Raw genomic sequence first — 23,258 nt, forward strand, 5'->3', positions numbered from 1 at the left:
TCGTAAATGGCGAGGCGCTACCGTTCCCATTATGGGATTTACATAATGACTGGTATGAGATTGTATTGATCCGCATAATTCATAGACCATGCAAAATAGCTCAGAGAGAGAACATAACAGATATATAAAATCATATAGCTCTTTTGATTTGCTATCTTATTTAGCAAATACCTTTCCACGTCAAGCATCTCATCATAGCTTGTAAAAAGTATCACTCAAATTCAGTTATTATGACACATGCTAATATTCTGATTGCTTCATCGTCGCACACGCCTTCCGCTAATTACCACATCTGAACTCACGATTATCCACAAGAAAGAAAATCTCTAAACACAAATTAGGAACCAATACAGAAGAATATCTCAAATATGTACAGATACACCATGACGTGCTTTGCTCCTATTGAATTCCCTTATTCAAACAAATATCATACATAGGACCACATGTTGCACGGATCCGATTCATGTGAATTCACCCAACACACAAAAACCCTTGAATAAATTGTTCCTCTGCTTCCAAGGATTGATGTGTATCGTAATATGCAAATGAGTCGTACTCGTGCTATTTTTGGAACTTTGAAGAGAGTCTCTAGGAGTTCAAGCCTTAAAATAATTTACTATTGTAGAGAGCAAACAATCAAAGAGAAGAACTTAGGGTGGATGCTCCCAAAAACCAAAAGAAAAAAGAAAAAGAAAAATCAAACAAGAGAAAGAAAAATGTGCCAATATATGGATCTATATAGATTTTAACTATCGAATCCGATGGATTTCACGTAAAATCCGCCGGACTCAATAGTTCAGATTATGTCAGCGTGTAGACTAATCGAACAAGTTCTTGAGAGCATTTTGTTTCGAACATGGTAGGAGCACCAACTCCTTGCGGCTCTCGATTTGCGAGCTCGTTAGATTGTTAGCCGACGGCGTGGTCGGCTCGTCGCCGGAGTTCACGCCTTGTCTTCGCATGTAGTCCCATTTGTCTATGAAGAGATACAAGAAGGCGATTAGAGAGACTTGAGCGGTGAAGAGGATGTTCCACACCCACGTGGCTCTTGATGTCTTGTTGTGAAAGGCAATTACGCCTGTGTAGACGTTGATGATCCCCAGAAGGGAAACGGCTGTTCCGAGAATCCAATGCAAGAAGTACCAAGTGCTTCTCCTTTTGGTCCCCCTCCGTTGATTCCATGGCGGAAAAAAAGTATTAGTAAAGGATGCTAGCAAAAGATTAAAAGGAATCCCAGACTGCTTTATATGATAATTGGGATGGGGAAGTTTATAAAAGTCCCCGAGATGGATCTGCAAGACTGCAATCCCTTTATGAACATCGAGCAAAAAGTAATATCATCTATTTATCATAAATCTTATAAACTTTTATATGGTATGTCATATGATTTAGAAATTCTGAAAAAAATATAAAGAGTTACGATATCTTACGACCAAAGGATCCATTCTCATGGAGACCATAAAAGGAAGACCCCTTTTCATGAAAAGAGAATTTTTTTTTTTTTTTTTGGCCAATAAATGCGAGACTAATACAACTTTTTATGTTCATTTTAATCTTAAACATTTTTCAAATTGTGCAATTCGTCTTTTTCATAGATGGCACTAAAAATTGCATGCATGGCAGCATTAAATTGTATTTCTCAACATAGATTTAGGATTGATTATTCCAATTTAAAGACAGGGGAATGGACCGTACATTTTAGCAAAGATATCAGACTTAATTGTATTGATTAAAAGGTCAAGGACTCTATTACATTTCTACATAATATTTAGTAACTTATCAATGACCTTAGGGAAAACTGAAAGCTAAAATTAAGTGCCTTTTTGATGAAAATTGAAGTAAAATAAGTGACTCTTTTTGCTCGTGGCTGACTTCTACTCTTAACTTTGACTTCTTGCACTATAATTTGACTCATTTTTAGGGCGAAACGTTTAAAAATTTGTACAAGGGTTGACAAATTTAATCTCAATTAATTTTTCTAATATTCTTAAACGTAAAACAAAAATTATTTTTATGTTACTTTATATTGTATTAGAGAAAGTTGGAAGGATTAGCTTTCCCGTTTCCAGATGGTGCAAAGAATGTTCTTCACTTGCACAAAAAACGTACAGGGGGAAAAACCTGGGACTATTCTGGCTAAGATCACATCTATATTAACAGGTAATTAGCTAGTCAAAAAACGGAGATTGATCAAAATTCGAGTGTTTAATTATTTGATTAGCACATAAAATTATTTCATAGTCGAATAGATTGCCTTTGTCAGATCGAGAAATCATGTGTTTAATGAAAATTAAATTTGTTAATCATCCCAACAGTTTTCATCGTATTATTATGAGAGAAAGTATATTTACCTACGGGGCCTCAGAAGTCCAGTCAAGGCTTGTACCCAGATGGCTACATAGAGAATGAGGCCTATTCTCTGATGATGGTTGTCGAATGAATTTTCGAAGGTTTTGATTGATAGTATAGCTCCAGATGTGGCGAGGAGTAGTGAGAGTACCTGTCAAATAAAACTTAAAAGAAAGAAAATAGAGCGAAATTTTTATAGGCGAGACATAAAATAAAGAAAATAGAGCGAAAACGTTTGCATGAAGAACCTGAGAAGTAGAATCTTCTTGTGTTCTCCTGAACTAGCTTGGTGATACATATGTTAAAAGACGGATTTTACAAGTGAATTAGGTACATGACACATGTTCATGCAGCATCAAATGTAAATTGTCTTATATGTTTGGATCATTAGCCCTAACTTTTTGCTTGTGTCTTTTTTAGTTTATGAAATTCACGGGGTATGGCAAATTTTGTGGGATCAATACCGATTATTTTAAAAACTCAAATTATTAGATAAAGATGTAATTTAATATTTAAATGTTATAGTAATTCTCCTCACGCTTATTCAGAAATTTGACCTTATACTAAGCATGGAGAGATATAAGAAGAAAGATAAATGAGAGGTTTGAAAGATTTGAACTAGTGATTTATTACTTTGATATCATTTCATTTTTCATGGGATCGTTACCAATTGTTAATAAGTTTTTATCTGTTAAATAAATAAGTGATTTAATATTTAAATATTATAATATAATTTTTTATGTTCTCAAAGTTTACCTTTTCAAAATGAGTGTTTTAGTTATGATTTTTTTTTTTAGTAGCACATGTAGCTTCCCTTTGAATATATCATCTATGGATTTGTACTGATCATTCATGGAGTCGCAACTTTAGTGAAAATCAGTGACGAAAATGGATTTTTTTTTCCTTATGGAAAGTAGGAGTAATATTGTATGTGTCACCGCTGCGAGTTTATTCATCTCCAATAGTATTTCTTGTAATTCAAGCACTCATTATTGGAGAATGGCTTACAAGGAATCAATAAAAGTTTTCCACAATTAAAGAGAATTGAAAAAAACACTGAAAAAGAAGCATAGACACAATGATTAGAATCATTTGAGACCTCCTTGGTGGTTGTCATGTCCACACACAAATCAACAGTCTTTAAGACCCTACGATCCTATTCTATGCAACTGAAAGCATTTTTATGTCCTCCAACAACTTTTCTTTTACGTTGTTTTTTCACGAAAGCATTCTTGTTCTACACAAATCACTCACCATAATATCTTAATGACATGTAGAATGATGATAATGCGGCTTAATGAAAGATATGTTACCTGCAAGATGACATGAAGGAAAAAGAACGCTTTGGCCCGTGCGCGGTTTTCCTCTCTAATGGACAATCGTATTACGAGTATTCCAAGAGGCATTAAGAAGCCCATTGATGACCAAAGCAGAAGTCCGTGCACCGCTATCTCCTTGTTTATCTTCGCATTCATCTACAAAAAGAAGAAACAATCAAGCACAGGAACTGCGATCGAATTTAATCCCTGGAAGATCAGAGGTTGCAGGGAATTAAAGGGGCCAGCTCAAACCAACGCATACACAATCGAAAAGTACGTACCTTGTGAAGATTTTGGCGCACGTTCTTGTGGCCTTGAATTTGATTGGCCTCGCCGGGTTGATCAGCGGCCAAGGGAAGAAGAAGAGCTTGACATGCGGGAATTGCTAAGACTGCCAGCATCTTAGAGTAATCTCTCTCTCTCTCTCTCTCTCTCTCTCTCTCTCTCTCTCTGGGTTCAGCTTTTGAGGATTGTGATGAAGATGAAGCCCATCAGTTTATACTGGGGAAGAAAGTGGCTGGTTGCAGAAAGCGCATGTGAGTCCTCCAACTTCTGGAGGATATATATATATATTCTGTGATCATTGATTATTATGAGTATATACAAGCATATGGGAGTTTAATGGTGGTCGGTTGGCGTATCCAAGAAGATTATGGAGAGAGAAGAATAGAGGAAAATGGTAATGTAGTGTATTCCGTGAAGCTAGCTTTTCTGTGGTGTGTGGAGCTTGGCATTGGACCTTTGGAAAAACTTTTTCAACTCTTTTTGTCGTCTATGAAAAGACTTTGCAGGCAAAGTGTAGTGGAAGGAAGAGAGTCAAAGTTTGAATGGATGGGCGTTGAAAAATCGGGTATTTCATTGTAGTTGCATACGGCATACAGAGTCACTATTGATCCGGCAAATGTAAACTATGCGCTTTAACACTGATCTTTAGTTTCTTTTTCCTTCGAAACGGGTGAAGTTGGTTACTCAATACCAACCAACGCTATAAATCAATCTTAGAATCCAGAGAACATATAAGTGTTTGTCCCGGTCATGCCACACCATCTTTTGAGCTCTCCGAGGAGTATGGTATTTTCCATGGAGGCGGCGACGGCGGCAGCGGCAAGGTGCCTGCCTGTGGCGACTGAGGTGCCTGACCGACGGCTGATTAGGCGATGGTGCTGATTGTGCTGTGGCAATACACAATAGGGGTAGGGCACTAAAGAGAGGAGAGAAGGAGAAACTAAGGATTTTATAATTACAAACTTCTCAAATTGCAACTACCGATGATCTTTTTCCCCAAAACAAATAAGGTCCAGGTCAATTACATGATTCAGTCTTTAATGTCATTTTTCTTCATCTTGTATATTAAATAATGTAGCAGTGTAATCGGATACTTAAATAAGTGAGTCATATTTAATACCTTCCAACTTTATAAATCGAAAAACAAAGGGCAGAAAGATACTGATTTGGGTGATGGCATAAACAATTATGCAAATGAACTAGTTTACTTTCCACATTGGTCAGTCCCATAAAAATGTAAATAAACTATAATGGACACAAAATTTATAACCTACGTTACCTATAAAATATTTGGAACATTCTGAACTTTGATGTTTTTTGGTCGGAGGAAATATTCTTAACTAACGCAGAGCTAATATATATTTCATAAATATATTTTTTTGCTAAATTATTTTTAGTAAACATGAAATCAAGAGGTTATTAAATATAAGCTAATAGGTCCTATGACGACAAGAGATCCATCATGGTCACCAGTCATCCCGTGTCATAATCATCGAAGTAAAGACACCCATTATCATGCTCTCTACGTATGAAAAGATGGGGAAGAAAAGGGCCTCGGATCTTCAATCTGAGTGGGTGGATATGAGGGGCCCCTATGCTTTTGTTCGTCCCCTTTTGTCCTTTAAATCTGTGGGGAGCGACATAAGTTTCATCAGAGCGTCAAGATCCTATTGAATCGCGATGTTTGCAATCATCATGCGGGTTTTACTGAGATGACTTGCAAGATGAAGTTGATTACAATTTGAATAAGATAATTGTTGAAATTTATCGAATAGATTGAGTATTCATAATTCTTAGAGTCAACATTTGTATTCATAAGAGAACAAAAAAACATTAGTATTCATCATCGCTTTGTGTGTGTACATATATACACCTTGTCATATTCGCATTTTTCTTTCAGAAGATTGATTTGATTTTGGATGCCTACTCCATTCTATGCTAAACGGTTCAGAATCATAGTCGCCAAAAAGGATAATTTAGAACTAAAAAGATGATTCATATCCTTCTACTCTGGCATCTCGAGGATGACTAAATTTGTTCTGTAAACATTTGTTTAGACACATTAAACCAACACAAAAAAAAAAAAAAAAAAACATGATTTCAAGTTCCAAGATTCAGCCCATCATCACATTTAGTATTGCCAAGGACTCAAGATAACATTGATCTCATTTTCACTTCGATGCATCTATTTTGCAGAAAATAAATTATTTAAAAAATATTTCCTTAAAAATAATCTCTTCAAAAATGAATGAAAAAAAAACTCATTGCTTATGAAAGTATTTAGATATAAATTATTGGAGGTAATGAAATATTTTTCATTAACTAATTATTTCAAATAATTATTTGAACTAAGCCTTAGGATGTGCTGTTCTTTTTTCTTTTTTTGAGCGAAGATACATATGTGTGTTGTTTGTTTGAGTGAAATAATTTTGACGAATTAGTTTTTAGAATTTTAATGCTTTTGATTTACTAAAAATAATTAGTCAATGTAAAATCATTTATGATTAAAGAAAATATAACTACTTAAAATTAATATATATATATATATATCTAAAAATAATTAGTCAATGTAAAATCATTTATGATTAAAGAAAATATAACTACTTAAAATTAATATATATATATATATATATATATATATATTCTAACTCGAAAAGTGTTATTACAAATTTTCTTCAAAACAAATACATTTTTATTCCCGATATGTTTTCATGTTTGATGGATGATTGTGATGGCCCCTGAGATAAAACAAAAATACTCTTGAAAGACAGCTAATATCCCAAAGTCACTGGTTCTTCACATGCCCCTATGACCTTTGTCCGATACGAGAAACACTGTTTGTCCAAAGGTCCCAAAATGCAATCATGGCATGCGACATGTGGGCCGGCAAAAAGATGAATAGTGCGCTTTAGGGGGTTGGAGACGTGGAATGTTGTGATCAAAACAAAGTGGCTTTGGTCCCCACGTCCCAATGAGAGCAGAACTTGATTTCTTCGTTTCAATGATGATGGTCATTGAAAAGCAGCACCGATGAGAGGTGAGCCAAATGATGCTTCTCTTTCTCGGTTCCCCCCCCTTAATTAGTCGGTTCTAGTAAGTCCTCATACTTGTGATTTTAGTGCCACTAGCTAATATAGTTTGTAAAATAAAATGGTCAAAAACTTTAAAAAGAGTGTAGATATATGTGGGCCGACATTGGCTCTCCTTGAATAGTCGATTTGACAATAGAAATTATCTTGCCTCATCTTGACTCACGAGTCCTTATATGCTTCAATATCGACAAACGCCCATCGAGAAAGAAACAATAATTTGATGATTGAGTTGTACATTGATCCAATAAATTCATTAATGAAAACATTTATATTTTTCAAAGAGCAAGAGCAGTTGTTTGATTGACAAAGTAAAAGAACAATAGGAGTGGCTATAAATAAAATGCTGAAAATTACTGGAAATAAATAGTAAGGAATTAAAGGATATTAACAGAAGTAAAAATCTTGTTCATCAAGTGTTTGTGTATGTCCTTCTTATTCTGAATCTCCTTTTCATACTTATTGCCATCCAAAACCTCGCCAAAGCCTTTGCTGACTGAGTCGTCTTTGCCCTTATTGATCCGGCGCAGTCAATGACAAGTCTAACTCCTTGTCGTGGCGAGTGCACGCAACTACTAATCTTCCATTGATCATTCCGGTTTGCCTTGATTCATCTTGATCTAAAATCTTCCCTTTGGCTCAGTCAATGTCCATGGTTGATTTTTGAGTGCCAGTGGAATATGTATAAAGGAGTAAAGATATGCAAAAGGAAAATACAGTGCGATAGAAAACAAAAGATATACGCATACAAAATTTCCTATTTACATTTTATATTTACGGTTGGTGACTGTGGAATAGGAAATGTAGCTTTATTACATTGCAGATTCGTTGTAAGTACTACGATCCTTGAGCATGTCCAGATACTGTATAAAGTCAACCATATTAATAAGGCTGGGTAAAGTTATATCATAATTAAAATGGTATCTTGGACACAATTCTAGGCCCAAGACAACTACACAAGTAAACACTTGGTACTAAAGCACCTTCTACACCCCATCCCATTTGTCAATAAAGCTCGTTTGATAATTCAATTAGAATTTAATTCCGAAGACTCCATCAATTCAAAAATTCCCTTAAAGTGGTAAGTAACCAGGGGTCTAATTTATTCAGCAGAAAATAATAAATAAATGCCAACGAGAATCCTACCGAATATGTTACTAACCCTACCAATAAATTATTATTGTTCTACAATGATATTCGGGTATCAATTTTCAATTATCATCAAACTAACCTTTTGTTCTTACTGTGTCAGCACTTAGGATCATCAACACTAAAAATCAGCATTGAAAGTTCCTAATACTTTTCTTCCATTTCCGTTAAAAAAAAAAATCAATCGTGAAAAAAGTTTCGCATAAACGATCAATTCATCCATATCTTTCTTATTTTGTTTTGGTTACTCCATATTATATGCACGCCCGCGGGATCCACAAGCCTTTAAAGACAAGCACCGAACTAAAGCTTATCTCATTCTCACCCTTTAGCAAGGGGGAGTCCCCGCAATCATCAGCTGCATCATGTTCGACTAGTAATTTTTAAGAAGACGAAAAGATTATGATGCTCGTTGGGTAGTCACGTCTTCTTGATTTGGTCAATCATTAAAGCGATTTTGATGACTAAAGTAAACATGATTTTGATGACTAAAGTAAACATGGATACAAAGCTCGATTTAAAGAAAGAGGGACACTGCAAAAATTCACAATGATCTCAGCTTGCAATTTCAGTCATCAACATAGGAAGAGCAACCAGCCAACGCATAGCAAAACCGAGTCCTATCACTGCTCGAGCTCTAGGCTCTGCTGAAGAGTATCGTAATACGTGTTACCTGCATAACTTAGACAAAGATACTCGCATACAACATTTAAACCGGGGAATTCGGTTTCACCAAAACCCCGCATTACCTTTACCAGCCATCGCCGCGAGTTCACCCGCCGCAAACTACCCAATCAAACTTAAGCAAAGATCAGAAGAAGCACCCACCATCCAAGCGCCGCAGGCAAAAGGAATCCAGTATTCGCATTCCTGCCGGCCCGCGAAAACCACACCCGCACATCGTCAACAACGGGCCCACAAAGCGAGCTCATGTCATCGCTCCTCGTGTTGTAGTACACGCTGTAGAACGCGATTCGTGTCCTCTCGGCCTTGGCTGTGAAGTTAACACTCGCGGTTTGGAATGTCGAGTTCGAATTCGGGGTGTAATGGATGTTCTCGGCTTGATCCCCGGCATGTGCCATCACGGCAAGCGGCTGTTTGCACTTGTCACCAGCATGGCCCAAGGCGAACGATAAGGTGTAATCTTTCTCGGGCTTCGTCTCGACCATTTGGGAGATTATACCTTCCTTTCCCGAAAGGAGCTCGATAGCTCGCTTTCCTTGGGAACTGAGAAATGGTAGATGTCGATGTAACGTACAGCACGGTTGGACTCAACGTTCCAGCCAGGTAGGGAAGAGGTATCCTCGTCAAGGTTGGTGGGGAGTAACACCCCGAGAGATGTGTTCCGGAACATCCACGGACCTTCTTCTAGGTCACCATTTATCACAGCATTATCTGCAAGCAACAGGACAACAAATTATACTGCGCCATGAATGTGGGCGACTACATGTCCTTTGTATGCTTCACAATATCAAATCAGGATGTGCAATGTGTAGTAAAAAGAGGAACGGCAACCCATTTCTAGGACTCAGGATTAGAGAAACTTAAATTTTTCTTTTCAGTCTTCATAAAACATTTTTTATGAATATCAGGGGAAAAAAAGTTGTCATCTGTTCGGCTAAATCATTTAATGATCAAAAGACTGAGGACTTCCAGTGAAGGACTTCTGTTTAAACTTAAGGCGTATCAATTGAAAAAACCTGAAAACTGAAACAACTCGCTCTGTCAACAGAAACATGAGTTTTCCTACCCTAAGATAAGCATGATCTTCGCATATCTACCAAGAAAAAAAATAAATGCTCTATGATCAATACCCATGGGACGGAGCACATCATTCCCTCCTTTTCTGTAGATGCCACTTGGGATGATGAGGAACATAAGTTTGATGATATCGTTGAAAATAGGATGAAATGTTACAACAAACTCACAAGACCCGGTAAATGACATTCTATTCCTAAAGCAAAGACGACAGCAGTGCCTCTTCATGCAAGCATGCCTTGGTCACTATTCATTTGTAGTGCTTCATCTGGAAACGATTGTCCTTCCCTTTAGTGACCAAGGGCAAGAAACAATTCGAGAGAGTTCGATGAAAAATTAATTGCACAGTGTGGAACTTTCATTCAGAGGAATAATGGACCGAACAAACAAGGGGGACAAACGACTAAATGCTACTTGCCCTACTTCAGAGGACAAAATTCATGGAAAGAGCAAGGACAAAATTCAATGCAGAGTTAGTCATGGAAAATCGTGGCTTCTCATCCTAAAATTCAAATTATGCCCCCAAAATTCACCTCCTTAAGTGAGCTTTCATCATCCTCAAAAAAATATCATTATATTTGGTTTCTGCTTTTCAAGAAAAAATAATAATTCACTGAATACATTGGCATACGCATGTCACACACTTAGATCACATCTAGGAAAATCATGACTGAGCCTCAACTATCGATAAAAACGAACATGTGATCTATTATATCCTGTGCCTAGTTTGATATTGTAAAGAGGAAAGAAAATGGCAATAATCTTTGGTTGCTTCATAGTAGGAACAAGCATTGACAGATCAAGTTATTTTCGCATTAAAGCAAGTGCCTAGTTTTAGTTTAGTATTATATCCTGTGCATTGAGCATTAATGATCTTAAAATCGTGGGAACCCTCAAAAACATGTTCTTTTGTTTTCTCTTTTCCTATTTCCTTTTTGTTGTTGGTAGTTTCAAAAGCAAAAGATCTTTGCCCAAGAAAAGGAAAAGGTTGTAGACAGAAAAAGAATTCACCGTACTAGATTTTGAAATTTACTGTACTAGATTTTGAGCATTCCTAAGCAACGGCCCAAATTTCTCCATTCAGGGCCCACGGATTGACCATCAAATGAATCCAGTGCGTGCATGGACCCAGTGCAAGAAAATAAGTAACAAAGTTTTTTTTACCTTTAGGCTGATCGGGAGTGAAAAGCTTCTTGATCGCAATGTCGTCGATGATGGGCCCACACGTTGGGTCGTCCTCCATCCCGGGGTTCCTGAATGCCAGCGTCACCTTGTCGTCCAAAGCCTCGAAGGCCCATGCGTACGGGTCCCACCCCTGCACGCTGTACAGCGTCTGCAGGTCGATGGTCTGCGACGCCGATGGCGGGACTGACACGTTCAACGACTCCAGCTGCGCGCAAGTGCGCGCCGCGCTGAACGTGACCGAGTAAATCGACCCCTTCTCCACCGTCAGCTCCTGGCTGATCTCGGCATCGTTGCCCAGCCTCGCCGCGTGCGTGCCCTCCGGCACAATGAGGATCATCCCGCCCTGCTTCTGCCCCGACTCCACCAGCTCAACGGTGCCATTCGTCTTCCACCCAGGGATAGCTGCTGCGCCGGCCGACAGCCCGTCACTTGCAAAGCCGCCCGACGGGGGTGTCTCGAAGTCGCCATTTGTGACCAGGCCTGGACGAAATCGACCAAAAGCAATGAGCAAGTGATAGTAGCAGTTCTATTGTACATCAACACAAACATTAATACCCTTATTTTCCGTCACAACCAGTATAGCTATTCACCAAATTAAGATAAAATTGGTATTTGGTTGAAATTTCATCAAAATGAAACTGAGCATAGATTGGAAAGAGTTAGAGAATTCGATGAAATGAACATATTTCTTGTATTTCTTGATTAAATTTGCAGACGAGCTTGCTCCAGCAGCAAAAATATAAGTACATAAGAAAAAAAAGCATTCTAGTGGTGTTATGCAAATTATATTAGCTAATGATATGCTCATGTTGATTTATTTTAACGAAGAAAATTCGACACTCGCCTTATGTAGAATGGGGGTTCCAATTTAATTATCAAATGCAACAAAAATATCAATAAAAGGAGCTAGAAGAATTCCACTTATTCGTGAAGCAAAAATCTATGAGAAAAACGAAGGAGGGCAGCTAATATTTCATTGTCAGGGAGTTATTATGATGGTCACGAGACCAGCCTGCTCTCCTCAAACAAGGGGACAAAAGAAGTGGGCACTGTTTAAAACATTCGGATCACATCAACTTACACCAAAAAACAATGCGTAGTACTCCATGACACTACAAGTAAATCCAATGAAAAAAACAAAAATGATGAGATTCCCCCGCAGCTTCTGCTGTGTTATCGTAAGATCATGTTCAAGGGATAGCAAAGGAAACTTCATGGTTGCTTTTTATCTTCAACCTATGCATGACATGCATGTAAGATTGAGTAAAATTAAGTTATAAAATATTATGGAAGATTATATAGAGTGTTACATGTCAAACTTGCATTCGGATAAAAAAAGGAATATTTAAAAAGGCACAAAATTTGAAAAAATTGATTTTATAAAATATTAAAAAACCACAAAAACTCCAAACTCTCATTTATCATGAATTTTTTTTTTTATACATCAAAAACTCCAAACTATATTCATTATGACACATTTACAATAAAATTTTCTCGTAACATAACAATAAAAAAAAAAAAAAAAAATAAAAAAACCTCAAAACTTCATTCTACGTGACATATTCACCCATCAAGATTTCGTTATAAGATTTTTATAATTAAAACATCATTTTTATTTCACTAAAGTCATGTGAGCATCATGTAAATAGAATTTTGCCGAAAAGTAAATATATCATATAAATATAAATTTGAAATTTTTCATAGGTAGATTTTATCGACAAAACTTTGACAGAAGGTAGATCCATTATACAAAAATAAATTTGAAATTTGTGTGGAACAGAAAGAACTTTAAGACAAATGTATCATAAGTATAATTTATGTTTTTTGGCGAGTTTTGTTCTTATAGAAATGAATTAAAGAATTCACAATGCATATTCAACCCAAGTAAAAGTTTCACGAAACTAAGGCAACCCAATAAAAGATATTATCAGAAAATGAGGAGAAAAAAAGGAAAACGGAAGACTAAATAACAAAAAAAGAAAAGGCTGGGAGACTGACAAAGGGTAACATCCAACTGATGATATACGACAAAATCGGTGATGTGATGGGAGCTGAATGACCGGAACGGGGCTCCAGAACGAGCCACACTGTCAACTCTGCGGGACCCAACCCGAGTACACTTATCTATTTGGGCCCCACTCTTCTTATTCATAGTCAAACCCCGCTTTGACCGACAGAAAGGTAATCAGCTCGCCCTTATCACGGACCATCATCGGTTTACTATACTCTAGGTTGAATTTTTTGGGGATATTAAATAATATAATGAGAATGTGGAAAGAACCACCTCAAAAACACGAAAAAAGAGAAGATCAAAATCATCGGATGCCATGATGCTTTGCGGAAAGCACATTGGGTCTCTCAATTCAGTGGAAAGGGAAAAAGATGCCTCTTATTTGGCGGGAAGCCCCTTTTCCCTCTCTTTTACTTTTGAGAGAAGAGGGAGAAAATATATATTTTTTCTAATTCTAAATGTAATTTGGTACATATGCACATCCATTGGAGAAATGTCGCAAACTGTAATCATCCAACGGGATTGATGTATGCCCGTGTGAGACCATACAACGATTCTACTATATATTATTTTTATGCACTATATGTTAATGTAGTGTATCATCGATCATTAAATCAACCAAAAGAGTCTCTAGCACGAATCAAGTCAAAAAAAGAGCCAAAAACCCTTATTTAAGTTTGTCAATTGGCAAATGATTGGACCTAGACGAGCAATCCGAATCAAGGAAGAGAATAAGCTTGTCTATACTTGCTCACTAGCACGTAGAACTCAGGCCAGCTGACAGCACACATCCGATATTTCATAGCTTAAAGCTTAAGGACAATGCATATGATTCCTAAATCATCAGTTTATTTTTACACAAAGTTCACCATTTTATTTTTACCCAAAGTTCACCACTTAATCATATAAGGAAGCATAAATGAATTTGTTAGGTGAGCTTAAGGTGCATTGCGAACGTGCCTCCACAGATTTTCCCCGTTCCATCGATTTTGTGCTCCAAAGGAGATCTAGCGACGTGCGCTTTGACAAATAGCCATTAGAGATTGCCTAGTGAAAATGAAAATATACGAAAAGATGTATTCTTTTCTTCTTCTTTTTTGGGAAAAAAATACACTCAAAAGATTTACTAAAACTTGGTTTTTGTTAAGGACAATGCCAAGAGAGTACAGAAGTAAATGCGATGCGTGCGAACCTTAATGGTGGGTCGAGTAATCATGGTGGTCCTCCCATCCTTTATAGGGGGCATGGGGTCGACTATGTTACTAGTGTCACATTAGTGCACCCTAGCGAACACGTTAGGCTTAGACAGAGCAGGTGCGATTGTTGAGAAAATAATTTCTTGGAACATGGTGAAAATAATATCTTTCTTTTTTAAATAAATTCAACAAATTCGGTGTCGGTCCCACCGGTAGACACATATAATATGATTTGTGGGCCCATGTCAATTTACCTAGTCACAATTAGAATTAAAAACAGTGAGCACAGCTAGTGGGGAGAGAGAGAGAGAGAGAGAGAGAGAGAGGAGGGAGAGCGTGATAAAGACACATCATCCGCGCTTTCTTGCCGTGGAACGACGCCGTTCTATTTGTAAATCCTGCTGAAATAGTTTCTACCATCCATAATAATTAAACTCACAAAAAAAAACTCAAAAAATCATTTTCCTTTTCCTGATGAAAATGTCAAAATAAAAAATGAAAGGACCAGCCGGCTTTGGATACCAACGCAACCTGGCACATATTCCTGTTTCTTTATTTTTCTTAAAGTCATTTATGTCTCTCTTGTTCCCAAGAAAAAGATAATAAAAAAAACACAAGAAAAATAAATATAGAGAAATCGTGCAAAAATGCAAGCGGTGAGCATAAAATCATCAAGAAATCACGATGAATGCAACTCCAGAAAGAAACCCAGTTCAATTAGCTGGATTGAAGAGAGATATCTGAATTGGGTGGAACCAAAGGAAGACTGAATGGCCACTAAAACGTCAAATCTCACGATGAGAATCAGACATAAAGAGGAATCAGACAATGAGGAACAAACAGGCGCACGACAGAACACAATGGCAATGTAATTCATGGTAGGCAAAGATCTCAGAAATTGATGAAATGCGTAGAGAGAGAGAGAGAGAGAGAGAGAGAGAGGGTACCATCTTCAGCCACGGTTCCAGCCAGCTGATGAGTAAAGAGACAGAGTAAGAGCGAGACCCATTTGCTTTTCTCCAACGTTCCAACCATCACTCACTCTCTCTCTCTCTCTCTTTTCTGTGTTGAAGGAGTGGAGTGGAGCGTGTTGCTTAATGGGGAAGAGTGGGAGTGGAGAAAGGAGGGGGAGAAGGCGTCCTTTTATCCAAGGTTCTGGTTCAATCGTCTTCACTTAACTTGAAAAAGACAACTTTGTTCTGGAATTAACTTTATTTTGCTTTCGGTCATAAATAAATGGAGACCAGAGGGTTTCGGAGATTTAAATAATTATAATCAAGATTAGGAGTAATGGTGAAAGGAGAAAAAGGTCATTGTCAGTGGGAACCAGGATTGATCTTTGGTGCCACATTATTGTTTATCTCTTTCTCCACTTTTTGGCATAAAAAAAGGAAAAGTCGACTTTAATGGTTTGCGTGTTTTGGGAACCGTGGTCTCTCTGCGGTGTCCTTGCGGGGGACCCGCCCACCGCCGGATCCTTGTACCCGTACAAATTAAAGCACTCGTGAGCTCTTCTCTATCATCGATTGTTTACAAAAGAGAGAGTTTATAAGCAATCTACGGGAGAATCATTATAAAATAGGTAGTCCATATAACATGGTCCTAATTAGAGGCGGTCGATGAACGGGCCTAGGGCAAGCGATACCCGAAAGTCAAGCCTAATGCATCATCCAAGCAATGAATATTGCCATAAATTCACATCTAATATGTTAAAGTGACAAAATTAGTACAAACACCTGGAAACGGTGAATAAGTGTTTAAAAGAAATATTGATAAATAATTATAAAATAAAATAAGTTGCTAACAAAATCTAGAAAAAGATCATAATTAGTTTTGCAAAACATCAAACTTCTACAATAACTTAAAAGGGTGTAATAGAGCTAAATAAATATAGTTCAAGGAGGAGAAGATTGCCTGTGAAATTTATAATGGTTCAACTTAGATTAAGCGTACATTCACTCTCCCACACCAACAGCTTACTAGTCAAATTTCACTTATGAGTGTAAATACTTAGGGCGTGCATGGAAACGTTCCAAAGAAACGTTTCGGAACACTTCTGTACGGATTTTGTTAAAGTGAACAAAAAAAAAACGCAATTGGTTGCGTTTCATTTTTTTTGTTTTTTTGTTTCCAAAACAAAATAAGAACAAAAAAAAAAACAACAAATTGTTGTTTCTTGTTCGAAAACAAAAATGAAGAAACATTTTTCTCTTCTCTCTCTTCTTCTTCTCTTCTTCTTTTCTTCTTCTTTTTTTCTTCTTTTTCTTTCGTCGGTCCGCCGGCCTCGCCATGGCCGGCGACCGGCCGTCGAGGGCCGGCGATGCCCTCGAGGGTCGGCGACCTCGCCGGATTGTCGCCGGCGCGGGCGAGGCCGAGCCTCGCCGGGGGCGCGAGCCTCGCCGTGGCCGGGCGAGGCCGCCCCGTCATTCGGTCGCCGAAGGCGGGGATTGGCCGAAAAAAGAAAGGAAAAATGAAAAATAAAATAAAAATGTTTAAAAAATTAAAATAAATAAAAAAGAATAAAATTTACCAAACGTGTTTCTATTCATTTTTTATTTCCGTAACAAACGTTACCAAACGCGTTCTTTTGTTCAAAAATTGTTCCTGAATGTAAACACTTTTTTTTGTTTCTTTCTCCAAACAAAAAAGAAACGTAAACGTTACCATTCGCACCTTTAATGTTAGATCACACTATCTCATTAAGACATTTTTTTTCTTTTGTATTTTCTCTCTTGATCACAATTTGAAATGCTTATAGACGAAGACAAGTAATTGAGAATGACTTCAGACTTTGGAATTTTAGATTCAAGTTCCTACTTTTTCTTGACCGAATGATCTTTTTAAATAGTCCTCCATGCTGCACTAGCTATTAGACATTCTCCGAGGAAAATCCTTACAATCTAAGTTTCATTCTGAATCTGTATTGTAACCTTATTAAGTTTGATTATGGATTCTTTCTCGTTCTGGCCTTAACACAATATTGATTTGGACTTGTCAAGGTGGGATATGTTTCTGGAATAAAATAGACTTTGAAAGAAGTCTTCAATCAGAAACTCATAAACATGTTTATAATCAATCTATTCTAATATAAGCGTTAGAACTAAAAAAATTTGTCAATTTCAAAATCTGGTACGAATTTTCTCAACAAAAAATAGAACTCAACCAAGCTTCTGATGAAATAAACTTGTCCAAATCCCTTCATATACATTCTGTAGACTCGTTTGTCCCAGACAAGCTTTGAGGAGTGTGTAGGTCCTTAGATCTATTAAGTGTATAATCGATGTAGGTTTACCTAAATGGATTGGTGCAAACTCTGATTTGGCATTTAAGTTCATAACTGAATTTTGATCCCTTGTATTACTCAAACATAGAATTTGAGAAGATTCTAGGGACTAAGATGCTTCTAGCTGTATAGATTGGTGACTCCATAGGTGATGTTAGAAAGACAGAGGGTTTGAATCGCATTTTCTTTTGGTAGGTAAGGTAAAGAAGACCCGCTTCTCATGCAAGTCGAAGTCACTATTTTGCTTAATGTCCCTCTACATCATTTGAGGAAGAAGAGAGGAAGAGAGAGCTTAATGAAAGGCGTTTAGATAAAATGGAAGAAAAGATGAAGGCCATTTAAGCCTTATGGGCCAATGAATTCACCAAGCTAATTGGTTTAGAGATAGAATTTGACATGAAAATCCCTAAGAAATTCAAAATACCTAAATTTGCAAAGTATAGAGGTATTTGATTCCCACTTTTCCATCTTAAGCTGTATAGGGCAAAGATGACATTCTATCACTAGAATGAAAAGCTAACTATAGAGACATTCCAAGAAAATTTAAGTGGACCAATGCTCACCCGGTTCAGCCAATTGGATCCCAATAGTATAGAAACTTGGGTTGACCTCACCCCAACACTTTCTTGAAGTAGTATAGATTCAATATAGAAACCGTGTCACATGGACCTGTGAAAAATGGCAAAGGAAAGCAACAAGAGCAATAGACAATGTGCTTGGCGTTGGAGAGAGAAGTTTGTGTGGGTTTATCCACCTCTATTTGAAAGGAGATTATGACCATTATTGCGAACACTTGATGCCTATCTACTACTCACACAAGCTGACGCACATATCCCTCAACTTTGTTGACCTTGTCATCATTGGGGGAGAGAGAGGGAGAGAGAGTGAGAGAGAAAATTGAAGTTCAGCTAGAACCACACATGCAAGTTTCCCTGCATGTAGTTCATTCGTGCTTTCTGAGATGTTGCTTGTGACTCAACACGGTAGACGGGGGTGGAACTACACACTTTTATGTTCAGAACATTGTTAGAGTGAGAGTTTGATGAATGGTAAAATCACTGATGTAGCCATAACTTTGAAAGAAAATGACAAGAAAACATTTCAACCTCATAGAGACAAAGATAAAGACAACAATGTTCATGCCGCGTATTCGGGCCTAATCCATGTTTGGCCACGTAAAACCATACCGATCCAATCTCCAATACTGATATAACCCCCAACACATAATCCAACAAACACTTAATTCCAAAACTTCCCTCGTCCCTTGGGCCAAATTTAAAGTGGCTAGAAACTAAGGACATTCACACTTTTGTCCATGACCAGCGAGAATCTTTTGCTAGTGTTGTTGGCCAACAATCTTGTTGCTTTACTACCTGCTTGTTAACTTGAGAAAGTACAAATTTGAATATAATTTGTGCCTTCCACTCTGGAGAAATACGGTACAAAACCAATATATCTTCAAACTCAAGCATGTAATACAAGATCTCCTGAAATCCAATGGACTATAGTTTCACAAAGAAGGGAACACTAGATCAAATGCAAATACTAAACCCAAATGATAAAGAGTGCAGTATAAACACGGGAGATCTTATTGAGAAGGATAAAGAGGAATCGAAGATTGAGAACTTGGATCTTACTCAACTAGCACCAATCCTTTTATAAGCAAGGTATGCTTTCCTAAGAAACATTGATCAATGATCTATTGAAGAAATAAATTCAAAGGATGATCAATCTCGGTGTGACAACCTAGACTTGGGAAGTATGGAGAGATGGTCCAGTGCAACGGCCCGATAGTACACGGGCAAGGCTAAGTACATGGCTATATCCCATATCGCTTAGGAGGAGTATTGGTCTAGTTAATAAGACTTAGGTTCTCTACTCTGTGTGACGCATTTCACACAAGCTTCCATTGTGTTGAGAACAAAACCTTGAGGGAGGCCCATATTTGGGATGGTGGTGCATCCACGCTAAGGGTGTCAACGGTTCGGTTCGGTTCGGTTTTTAAAAAAAATTAAACCGAACCAAACCGTTAGAAAAATCTCCCGAATCGAACCGAATGAGACCCGAACCGAATACGAACTGAACAGAAATTTCGGTTCGGTTCGGTTCGGTTTTTCGGTTTTTGTTTTTCAACCTTTGGTTTTCGTTTTTTTTTTTTTTGTTTAACTCAAAATAATCTAAATTCAATATGTTACTACACTTCAAGCTTTGAGGATTTTGCAATTTAGATTATATACTTCATTTTATTTTTTAAGCATTGGCCAAATAATGATATCCAATTTAAACAATTGCTTAACAAAATCTCTCTTGATGATTCTCTAAGAGACAATTCTATTGTTCAATTGAAAAAAATAAAAAAAAATTTCCGTATTGATAAATTACTAAAAAAATTTATGAGTGTCAAAAAAAACTATTGACAACAAATATTTACTTTATCTCATTCCCGAATAACATATTGGTAAGTGCTAAAACAAATCTTAGATTTTCCGGTTTTTCTTCCATTCTTCAAAGTTTTGGTTTGGTCAACCAAGATTTGTTTAAGAAGTCTCAATCAAATCGTGTGCTCCCACTAGTAAAATTGAAGTGTAGAAAATCCGATGTGGCTTTCATGTGGAATATTTGGCTACTTGCCACGTGCCATTTCCAATTATGTAATTCTATCAAAGATGAGCTTGAGACTTGATTGAGGCTTTTTTTGAAACTTTAAATTATCATTTGACAAAAATAAAAGCTTAAGCTCCCAATCAACCAATAGCTGAAACGTTCAATCTTGTTTCTACATTATAAAATTGGGGGAATGCCATTCCTCTAAAAACAAAACAAGCCCAGGTAACTTTTATCTCCCAATCTTCAGGGGCTCTATCAACAAGATGAAATTGCAAAATGGCCCTCCAAACTTCCTGAGCCGGGTACAACTCTGCATTAAATTCACAATGAATATGAGAATCGGAGTATCAATTGTAATATTGAAATATATAAATATGGATAATTCTTACATGTCAATCATCAAGAGAAATTGCTATTGAATTCAGGTCCATGGTCATAGATAACAACTCTGCATTAAATTCACAATGAAAATGAGAATTGAAATATCAATTGTAATATTGAAAGATATAAATATGGATAATTCTTATATGTCAATCATCAAGAGAAATTGCTATTGAATTCAGGTCGATGGTCGTAAATGACAACTCTGCATTAAATTTACAATGAATTTAAGAATTGAAATAACAATTGTAATATTAAAAGATATAAATATTCCATGATTATTTTTTTCTCGCCTGACTCGAAATTTTTAAGTTCTTCTAAGTCCTCCTCGATCGATTGTGAAAGTGGTGCGGATTGTAGCAAATCCTGAATACATATAAGAGCCTCTACTATCATTGGGGTCAAGGAGCTATGAAATACATCAAGTGCTCAACCTCCGGTGCTGAATGCAAACTCTGATGCTACAGTGGAGATGGGCACGACCAAAATATCTCGAGCAATAGAAGATAAGATAGGATATTTGTAAGAATTGACTTTCCACCAATTTAATATATCAAATGTGGAACTATACTGTTCACATCCTTTTTCCAAATACTTATCTAATTCGGATTTTTCTTCCACATATTATTGTCCCATTTGGCTAAGATACATTGCAGTCATAATGTTCGCACCAACCACAGGAGACATTGAAATGTTCACTGTCCTTATCCCCTTTAATCTCACATTGCTTTGGGGGCATGTACCAGTGCGATATTGCTCAAACAATAATATCAGATATTATTGGAATCAATATTTTCCAGCAGAATGCACTCCTTAAATCATTGCAATCTCGAATGAGAAGATCTCACATAATAGACAACTGAGCGTATTATAACAATGGAATCATCTATATCTTTCAAATATTCTCTCACAATCAAATTGAAAATACGAGCACAATATCTCACGTGGAGTAACTCACCTGATAATATCAAAGCATTCCAAGAGTTAAGTCTTTTCTTCAAATATTGAACTCCCGAGTCATTGGAGCTAGCATTATCAACAGTGATAGAAAAAAATGCCTTTGATCCCCCAACTAGTTAAGCATTTCTTAACCCATTTCCCTATAATCTCAGTCGAATGTTCTGGGATTTGATAAAAATTCAAAATTTTCTTTTGTAAACTTCCAATCAACGTCTACAAAGTGAGCAGTAAGACACATGTAACTTAGATTTTGACATGAAATCCACATGTTAGTCGTAAGACAATCCCTTGAAGAAATATCGGAAAAATATTTTTTCAATTTGCTTCTTTCCTCCGGATATAACTTGTAATAGTCCTCCCTTAATGTGTTTCTTGAAGGGATCAAAAACTTTGGCTGGATTCTACTCACAAATTTTCGAAATGCCTCTAGTTCCACAAACTTAAAAGATAGTTCACCAATAATAAACATCGCTGCTAAATCTTTTCAACTAGCATCTTGATTAAATTTCCAAGGACTAGCTGAAATAGAACTACCAACCCCAACAGGTTCATTCGAGGCACTTCTTTGCCTTTTCTCCATATTCGCATATGGATAATTCTTACATCTACCTAAATGATTATGCAACCCACTAGTCTCTTGAGTAGTAGAAAAACCAATAATAACCCCACAATATAGACATTCGGCTTTATCTTGGTTATTTTCTATCATTTTAAAGTGTTCCCATGCAACATATATCAGCCACATTCTATTTGTACCGCTAGATTCACTAATTAAATATTCGATCATTTTATATTTGGCTTTGCAAATGATACCGCCTTGACAGGGAGATCTACAAATGGCTTATCCTGAGTAGAAAGAAACCCTTTTTAGATTCACAAATTTGAAAAGTTGTCTAAAGTCATCAATAAATTAGATTAAAAAAAGCCATGAGAATAAATAAAAGACATTAAACAACCATGTTCAAGAAGTAACATACCAAAACAAATAAGAACTATAGAAAAAGGTAGGACAAATAACCTTATATAAGCAGAAGAGATTGAAAAAATTAGTTGGTGAAAGAGCGATCTACATTTATAATTCTCAATTCAAGTATGCTCATATGTACCTTAAAGCCCTTTTCAGCCTTTCCACCGATAACAATTTCGCTGGTTGTATTGCCTCCTGAATAGTAGAACAAGCATGATAACAAAAGTGAGAAAAGTCATAAACATTCCACATATTTTAGAGATCGCATGGGGAATTACCTTAACCACTAACTTTGCAGCTAGTTCTGCTGGTAAACCTCCATTGAATCATTTCAGCCCACATATGTCTTGCTTTCAGAAATCTAAAGAAAAATATGACATGAGTCTTGATGTATAGAAGTTAAGAACAAGATCAATCTGAAAAGATACAAACAACATACGACAAGTCTCGCATAACCAAGACTATATGCAAAGAGGTCTGTGAAGGAAACCATAAACAGTCGCACTTGAGAGCAATTCAAAAGCCCATGGATTACACACGAAAGACAATGCATAAGCCAAGCTTTTCGCACAGTAGAGGTGACCATTCATTTCAAAGATTTAGATGGCAAAAACATCTACGTCACCAAATTTCTCTAGGATAACATTCTTTCTGCTGTAAGTGACATGCTGAGAGTAAATTACACAGAAGCCATGGCCAAGATAAACCAAACGCCATCT

General features: G+C 36.9%; 2 protein-coding genes and 1 long non-coding RNA gene across 3 annotated transcripts; all 3 read right to left on the bottom strand.

Annotated features, from left to right (window-relative positions):
* Positions 1–369: 369 nt before the first annotated feature.
* Positions 370–4,502, bottom strand: LOC104444834 (cytochrome b561 domain-containing protein At4g18260). The gene is made up of 4 exons (XM_010058589.3): positions 3,950–4,502; positions 3,663–3,824; positions 2,352–2,500; positions 370–1,167 (listed from the first exon to the last, which is right to left on the bottom strand). Exons 1-4 carry the CDS (start codon positions 4,067–4,069, stop codon positions 819–821), a joined length of 780 nt encoding a protein of 259 aa, XP_010056891.2. The 5' UTR covers positions 4,070–4,502; the 3' UTR covers positions 370–818.
* A 4,152-nt stretch (positions 4,503–8,654) lies between these two features.
* LOC104444833 lies at positions 8,655–15,609 on the bottom strand. The gene is given in 4 exon segments (XM_010058588.3): positions 8,655–9,413; positions 9,416–9,586; positions 11,114–11,614; positions 15,289–15,609. Coding segments are annotated over 4 exon segments (1,182 nt in total). The 5' UTR covers positions 15,377–15,609; the 3' UTR covers positions 8,655–8,991.
* Positions 15,610–20,314: 4,705 nt separating this feature from the next.
* Positions 20,315–22,899, bottom strand: LOC104444832. The gene is made up of 3 exons (XR_005550849.1): positions 22,818–22,899; positions 22,679–22,734; positions 20,315–20,541 (listed from the first exon to the last, which is right to left on the bottom strand). It is a non-coding gene; the product is annotated as an uncharacterized LOC104444832 (long non-coding RNA).
* Between the last annotated feature and the right edge of the window lie 359 nt (positions 22,900–23,258).

This window comes from Eucalyptus grandis, chromosome 5, assembly GCF_016545825.1.
Source record: "Eucalyptus grandis isolate ANBG69807.140 chromosome 5, ASM1654582v1, whole genome shotgun sequence".
Lineage (NCBI taxonomy): Eukaryota > Viridiplantae > Streptophyta > Magnoliopsida > Myrtales > Myrtaceae > Eucalyptus > Eucalyptus grandis.